At 47.0% G+C, this 8,485-nt stretch overlaps 1 protein-coding gene and 2 non-coding genes across 3 annotated transcripts; 1 reads left to right on the forward strand and 2 right to left on the reverse strand.

Moving 5' to 3' along the window:
* Window positions 1-123: 123 nt before the first annotated feature.
* AO090023t00017 lies at window positions 124-196 on the reverse strand. Its single transcript has one exon. It is a non-coding gene; the product is annotated as a tRNA-Thr (tRNA).
* Window positions 197-209: 13 nt separating this feature from the next.
* Window positions 210-282, reverse strand: AO090023t00018. The gene has a single exon. It is a non-coding gene; the product is annotated as a tRNA-Thr (tRNA).
* An 861-nt stretch (window positions 283-1,143) lies between these two features.
* Window positions 1,144-2,733, forward strand: AO090023000615 (uncharacterized protein; the record flags this gene model as incomplete). The annotated part of the gene is made up of 1 exon (XM_001821091.3): window positions 1,144-2,733. The coding sequence occupies one exon, from the start codon at window positions 1,144-1,146 to the stop codon at window positions 2,731-2,733; it is 1,590 nt and encodes a 529-aa protein (XP_001821143.3).
* Window positions 2,734-8,485: the final 5,752 nt, after the last annotated feature.

Below are 8,485 nucleotides of genomic sequence, written 5' to 3' on the forward strand. Positions count from 1 at the left end.
GTGATGCTGGTGATATCCCGATATCCTGTGCAATGCCCACAACATCCAAGATGCTTGTTGTTCACAACAGCAACAACAAACAACAACAGCAGCAGCAAAAAGAACAAAAAGATACTCATGAGATGCTCCCACGCGGATTTGAACCGCGGACCTCATGATTACTAGTCATGCGCTCTACCAACTGAGCCATAGGAGCTTCGGATGAGATCTGCTTCCACGCGGATTCGAACCGCGGACCTCATGATTACTAGTCATGCGCTCTACCAACTGAGCCATAGAAGCTGATTGGATGTGCTGCTTCGCAGTTTATTGCAATATAAAATTTTGACCAAGTAAGCTTGAATGAGTAAACGTCGGGCTTCGATGGATCTGTGTCGGACGGAGAACATCCTTAAGCATCTTCCACATTCATTCAGTGATTTACCGAATGGTTATACCGATTGTCATACCCGAGGGTTCTCGGTATGTCTGCGGCATTTATAACTGACTAGCTTTTAGGTTTCTGCATAAGGATTTATAAAGTTATGAAAGGCTCACTCGGCCTCCGCTTCGGCAACTCAACCGGGATCGTTCAAGGAAAGTTCCACTCACTTGTATCGAATCGCATATCTCATCTCCTTACTAGTATACACAAAACGGATAATTATCCTAAGCACCCCGCAATCTGCCCCAGTCTCCTCCGCATTCCAGGGGAGCTCACTACCGAACCCCATACCCGAAACCTTAAAACCAAGACTAGTATCAAACATCATACCGCAATTCTCTCATATCAGTCCTCGATATTGGATATCCTCTACGCAGGAAGTGGGGTATACGGAGTATGAGCTAAAACCCACTCGAGGGATTAGAACTAGTCAAATTAGTTAAGTCCGAGGATTCTCCGGCTCCTCGACGAGACGACGATCATTCGCAGCGTGGTCTACGTATGGTGAATCGTCTCTCTGGTGGAATCCATATTCCACGCTATACTGCATCCTGAGGCTGTTTACCCATTGTTATTCGTTGTTCTGATGATACCAAGCCTCCAGAGGGTCTGACGAGTCGAAGGTGAGTTGGCTATAGACGATTGTGCTAAGATCTTGGGCTATTGTTCCGTAATATTTTACCGGCTATAAATACCATCGAGAGGGGTATGAGAAAAAAATGTTATCCGGTTTTTTTTGGTCAGCTCTTGCAATGTTTTACAGTAGAATACGGTCTGTGGCCTCAACGGCCGCCGTGACGAGCCTTTTCACAGCGACTGTCGCTCAGGCTGGGAATTGCTCATCATCTGTGATTCCCCATCCATCCATACCTGGAGGACAGGTACTGGATCTCTCTGCCGTTCCGGTATCGAATTATGCATACGATGAATCTACACTAGACTTCTGCAATGTGACGGTCACATATACCCACCCAGGGAAGAATGATACCATCCATGCCACAGTCTGGCTCCCCTTCACCAACTGGAACCACCGACTCCAGGGCTCCGGCGGAGGCGGATTCGCCATGAGATCTGAAGATGCCGTCCTTGCGGCAGCTGTGGCCCAGAACTATACGGTCCTAGCCACGGACGGAGGCCACGACTTGAACTCGCAGAGTTCAGCATCATGGTCCCTGGACGCTTCAGGAAATGTGAACATGGCGTTACTAGAGGACTTCGCCTACGTCGCTCTCGGCGACGCCGCGACTATCGGCAAACAGATCGCCACCAGTTTCTATGGTCTTGCTCCGCGATACTCATACTGGAATGGGTGCTCGACAGGCGGTAGACAGGGTCTGATGCTCGCACAGCGATATCCAACCGCGTACGACGGTATCATGGCTGCTGCTCCAGCAATTAATTGGGCCAGTTTTCTGGTCGCAGAGTTCTGGCCCCAGTTTGTCATGAATCAGCTTAACGCTTTTCCTCCAACTTGTGTCTCGGATGCTATTACTGCTGCGGCGATTAAGGCGTGCGATGATATCGACGGAGTTCTGGACGGGGTGATTTCTGCGCCCGACTTGTGTGATTTCGATCCATTTACTACGGTTGACACGAGGGTAAATTGTAGTGGAGTCAGTGTGAGAATCTCCAAGAAGGATGCTGAGGTGGCCAACAGTGCATGGGAAGGATTCAGGTCTTCTGAGGGCTCGTTTCTATGGTACGGACTTGATAAGGGCACGCCCCTGTCGATGGGCGCATCGAGTCTCGCGAGCACCGTATGCTCGACACCGTTCAACTGCACCGGCTCTCCGTTTGCAATCTCTTCAGACTGGATCCGCCGGTTTGTCCTGCAAGATCCATCCTTCGACCTCACCACGCTGGATCACAAAGCTCTCGATAGGGTATTCTCTCTTTCTAAGGAAAGATACAACGACATAATCAGCACCGATAATCCAGACCTCTCCGCCTTCAAACAGGCAGGTGGAAAGATGATAACCTGGCATGGGCTCTCTGACACATTGATCTTCCCCAAGGGCACAGAACAATACTACAAAAGGGTGGAAGAGAAGGACCCATCCGTGCGAGACTTTTACCGCTTTTTCAAAGCCCCAGGGGTACATCATTGTTCTGGTGGTGTGGGGCCTGTCCCCGTTGATCCGTTGAGCCAGGTGGTAGATTGGGTGGAAAATGGCGTCGTGCCTGAGACTGTTGATGCTCTGGCTGCTGATGGACGGAGAAGAAACTTGTGTCAATATCCGCTCGTTTCGGTGTATAAGGGTGGCGATGTTAAGGATGCAGCGAGTTATCGGTGTGAAGAAGGTCATTAGTGATGTGTCTAGGTAGTCTTGCCATTGCGAGCTTTGAATGGATTACATATGAACTATATTTCTAGAAGTGGTTCTTGTTGCTCATGCGCAGGTGACATGTACGGCGAACCAGTCGAGTCTTAACGGACAATTAAATCCTTGGGATTTGAGCAGTTTCACCGAAACCTCGCTATTCACATTCTGCCACAGCTGCCACGCACTTTTAATCATAAGTTCTAGTAAAGCCTTAGGATTTATTCTTCTATAATCTTCCATGATTATATTAGCAGAGGTGACAGTTCATAATCCAGGTCGAGCTGTTGGAAGAGATTCCAGGGATTCGATATTCTTCTCGTGTACCGAACGAGTGGGTTGGGCTGTTCGAAGCCCAAGACTCAGGTGATGAGTCTGTCTTGAGACAAGTTATAATACTTCACAGTCATGGTGTGTCTTGTAATGTCGAGAAACTTCTTGGGCTGATCAACATACCTGCTTCCACGTCAAGGCTTCTCTCTACCACCACCTCTATACAATCAATTTCTGATATATGCTCTCTAGTATATCTAAAACTGCCGCATTCGGGATTGACAGTAAACAGACTTGTCACTTAGGGTTGTTGCTACAATGTAGATAGTACAGTCCTGATTGATGAGGCCGATAGTAGTGTGCCTTGCGCACGGATACCGATCCTACGCCAAAACGCTTAAGGAATAGTATAGACTAACTAGACAAAGCCTTTAATATGTACTTCAATCGACTTCCCCCCATCTCAACATCTTGAACGTACCAGCTCCCTAAGAATTTCGTACTGGAGGTCAACTATACCTTGCCAAAATGAACTATTTTATTAATCCCTCAGCTTACCGCGCAGCTGGTTAAGATCAATTCGACACAGAAACCTTGTGTCTAATTGATTTCATCAAATATATGCACTCTACATCTCCAGTTTCGTTCAGAAATCATCCCTACCCGCCAGACTGGGGTCTTGACCGTCCTTGCCTGCATAAAGCAGTCAAAGAGTTCTTGAAAGGAGCTATACCACTGCTAGACACACCTGGATTCAAGGAGTACAGCAAACAGCCGATCTCCAAGTTAGAGGCGAAGAATGAATCCCCTGTACCTTTGTTTATGAGCCATGGGTGCGACGTTGCCAAGTCCTCGCCAACAAAGGCATAGTATCCTTTAAAAACAACGTGCCAGGCTTGCCATAGATTGTCGAAACGACTGGCGCCCTGGTGGTAGACGTGTCAATCGCAAGTTCCCGTTAACGTCGAAATCGTAAGGGTAGTTGTCAGCTCATATGCGGACTGGTAAACCGAGTATGGCCAAAACACACCATGTGCCTGTAAGTTTGGCCCGGGATCTCAAGCCTCCAGTGAAGGTTGTTCCGCAGCATATCAATTGCTTGGACCAGCAATGCCATCTGAATTTTGAACGTACCTTCCCAGGATTTGGGAGTTCGCCTGCTTTGGTGATCATGACTAAAGAGCTAATGGTCTCAGCTAAGTTAAATCCATTCGCAATCGCTCGAACGGCCCATCTTCTCTGGGAGTTCTAGTTGCTTCGGTGCCAGGGTTATAGCCCAGATCATCCACTCTGCTTTCTATCGAGGTACATGTGCACTCCACGATAAGGCTTTCTGCCAAAATTCTCATAGAGCTGCGACCATATACTCATATTCGCTCAGGTCCGGCACAAGGAGAGAACCAAAAGCAGCAGCAGAAAACACAAGTATGTTCATCATTCTTCGTACTCGAAGTGTAGAATTCCAATAGCAACAAATCGCTTCATGAACGCAAGCAATTTATTGCTGGCGATATTACCGTCATAAAGTGAGACTAACGAGGCCCCGAAGGGCCACCAATCGCAGATGTAGGGTCATACTCCCTAGTAATCATGGGCCAATTTAAAGTCGTTTCGAGTCCCTGGGTACCTCGTTGGTGTTTGGCTAACGGTCCAGGTTTACTACCCTCGGTCCAGAAAGTGACTGTGTTAAGGCCCTTATAGCTGGACTGGCTCAGCAGCTCTAGATTAATTAGGATTTGTTTAGGCAGGCGTGTTATCACTTATAATTTTTTTAAGTGGTGACTAGAATCATGTTGGCCGTAAGAGCTTTGAGTTCTGGATGTGCACTGCACATTGCAGCGTACATCCACTTCGCAGTACAGATAATTGTGCATCTTTGCTGCGAGGTGTATGCGCTTCGTCAAAGACAGCAATCTCGAAGAGCCCGACCAGAGAACTACTCCATTTTCGAGGCGGCTGAGATGGACTATAAGTGATCTTCTCCCTTTCACACCACAGCTTTGCTGCACATGGGCCGTGACGAGTAGTCAATAGTATTGAATCTCTCCTGCCCACTCCAGAGTACAATTCTGATGACTATCTGGCTGCTAGTGATGTCTGATCTATCATTGCGTTGGGACTGAGTGCTTTACCAGTCAGTTTGTGACCCCATCAGGGGTTAACCATGGGTGAACGAGACCAGGTCCTCAACGGTATTTAGGATTTGCCGAATCTGGACCACTTCGTCGATTAGTTCGAGCAGCGCGAATACCGACGCGTGCTGTGGTAGTGTGCTTCTATCCATCTCAGTCACAGGAATGGTTCCCTCGAGCTCACGGCACATGTTATCGAAATCGAGATTTGCGACATATGTAGATAGTGCCGCGCTGACCTTCAGTAGTTGATCCCTTAGAGTAGGATTACAAGTAGGAAGTACCTCTACTCGCTGTTCAATGGCCCCTATTATCAGTAGAAGTGCTACGCTTGAAGCAACTTCTGTGGGACCTGCCGATTGACCTCCGTCAGTGCATGACAGATGGCGAGAAACAGGACAGCCAGAGTGTCAACAAAGATGTGCGCTGCCTCCCATGAAGTCCAATGAGGTTGTTTCGCGCGACTATTTATTTTCCGGGAGATGACACATTTTCCATCTCTGCGACGTACAGCTGCTGTGAAAGAACTTTCACGACCATTCTGATTCTGCGAGGGGGTAAATATGGTAGTGTTCAATATCTAGTTGATGACTATTCCTTGTAATGAGTACTCCGCTGCCTGATTTTACGGTGAATAAGCCGGTTGGGTAGTCTGACACTTTTTCGGACGATTCAATGACCAAAATTATACTAAGCATTTCGAGAAAATTAGCTTGAGTAATGCATCCGTTCTGCCAAAACCCACTGAGCTTTTCATTTGTCAACCCGTTGAAAGGCTGCTCCTGACGTTCATGGATTTATCTTCAAGCCGGTCGAAAGTATAAATCACGGAGTATTTGTAGTCGAGACGGTACGTAATTCTAGCGCTAATCCGTATGTAGCTATTATCTTGGTCCCCAACATCTCCCCCCACCTCGAAAGAAAGATCTTTCAATGTCGATATTCATGAAAAATTCGTCCACTTCAACAAACACCATTCCGGTCCCCGGCGCTGGCGGGGGTGACGGCGGTCACGGTAGCCCCTAGGGGCATAGTTTCGAGGACCCCTTGGGTAGTACCTTGTTCTATCGAGCTGGACTCCTGTCCGGTATTCAATAATGTAGTGGTTATCATCATTAATATCAGCAGTAACGACAACAGCAGAAGTAGCACTATTACTATGGCGGCGGCTGACTGAGGAGAGGAAGAATTCTGTTGGGCCTCACAACGGGCTTTAGTCCAAGGACATAACTATCCCTGTCATTCATGCCTTGACTGCAAGGCATTGGCAGCTGTTATGTGCAATGATCTCCTGTGTTTTCTGATGTTTGCTAGCTCTTTATGTCTATAGACAAGGCGGAGGGCTTTTTCTGTGATCTCGGCGACGTGACCTACGTCGACACCGCGACCAGTGATAGTTTCACATCGAGCTCTTTATGCATCCATCTTTCGAAAGACAGTCTTTTCCATTCACACCATTCACAGATATAGGATGCTGTAAGTTGGAATGGTTCTGGTGGAGCCTAGAGGTCATCCTTCCTCACGCGGTAGGATGCATGGGGAGCATTATCCTAGCTCTGTCAACCAATCCAGCACTGAGCCACGCAAAGTTGCTGATGGTTGCTTTTGTCTGATTATTCGCATATATGCCCATTGATATTAGTGCGCCAATAAACGAAGTCATGTCTTTATAGCAGATCCTATCATTGATTATTTGACGGCTAGATTGTCCTTAATGGCCAATACTAGATACGACAAGATCATTTCGTAAGCTATCGATCCAGTACCTTACAAGGTATATCTCGCGAGGACGGTTTGCGAATTGTCGGGGATGAACGCTGGCAGCGCTTAAAGTGTTATAGACAGTTTAGTTGCTGGTAAGCTCTAAGAATAATATTAAATCTTGAATTGCCTGGGATCTGGCTTAACGATCTTGTCAATAAAGCTTCAATATCCTACGGTCCAATTCATACTGTCTTTACTTAGCCGAAAGTCCAACTACACTATCAGGATTGTTTGGTCATGCTCAGCCGAAGTAGGTATAGAGCAAAGCAAGCCTTTTTCTATAATTTGTGGGCTATATTGCAGTTGAGCATGCTGCATTGTATAGTCGTTGGCAAACCTCGCCTGTTATAAAAGAAGGTAGGCCTATCAGTGTCCTGTATTCTTTTATATTGATAACACATGTTGTAAAGGGGGGCTGCTACCAATATCGAAGCGTTAAAATCTAAGATCCAATTAATCTTACTATTTTCTTCAGTGAGGATATGGCATCCAAGAATAAGGAATATGAGGTATTAAAGATGTCCACACCCTATACAAAGCCATTAGCTTCGGACCCCGTGCTGAATGTTCTCGTTCTTCTCGAGTTGGCAGCCTATTCTTGTTCGATTCTGGAGCTGTCAAAGACCAGGCGTCAGGCTAATAGGCTAGGTTCGCAGTGCTTTAAAATAGTGTTCCTCTAACGCGGGCAGAATGCGAAAGCGGTGTTCCAGTTTCAAATTCACCTATATGCAAAAGCGTCTTGACTCTTTAACCATAACTTAGTTTCCAGTTCAACACCCCGTCCTCCTAATATCCTTAACCCATCTTCTTGACCCGGAATGACCCCGAATAGCCCCAGTTTTCATCGTTTCTATCATCCATTCATTCATTACTACAGATAAGAAACGAAGAAAAACTGAGAACACAGTGGTCGACTCCCTCTTTTCTGAGCTACGATCAGAGACCCCGCGTGACTTGTAAGCTGTCAATGTCACGTAAGAGACAAAGCAGTCCTAGTGTATTACGACCGAATTACGTGGATCTGAGCTATAGTTATCGAAATACTTCTTCCTTCTTTTGACCGTTCAACTTGCGAGGCAGTCGCTTTTGAGGTCCAGAGCGCTTCCCTAATGTGAAAGTTATTCATTCCAACTACTAGCCGTTTATTACAGAGGTGAGATAGCTCCCGAAATCTATCCACCACCACCAGCTAATGATGGCAGGTAAATCGAATGACCGGGCTCTGATGCCTCCGCCTGCGTCCCCTTCCCGCTCCCCACGTCGCTCTCAAAGTTCACAACCTCGGACTGACATTTCCAACGCGTTCAGTGAAAGTGTCAAGCTCGAGGTTATCCGCATGACTGGTACGTCTTGTTGGAGCTGTGCAACCCCGGACCCTGAATTCGCCCACGTGGTCGCACAGAAAGATGGTCAGGTATGTATACAATATCCTCATACATTCCTACATTGGCTAACCAGCCTCAAGGCCCCTTATTGGATCCAAGCTGGCTTATTCCCATTTTCATTCAAAACAGCGGTCAACTGTATTCCGCTTTGTCCGATCTGTTATAGTGCTTTTGACCGTTTTTCTG

This window comes from Aspergillus oryzae, chromosome 3 (assembly GCF_000184455.2).
Source record: "Aspergillus oryzae RIB40 DNA, chromosome 3".
Taxonomy (NCBI): Eukaryota; Fungi; Ascomycota; class Eurotiomycetes; order Eurotiales; family Aspergillaceae; genus Aspergillus; species Aspergillus oryzae.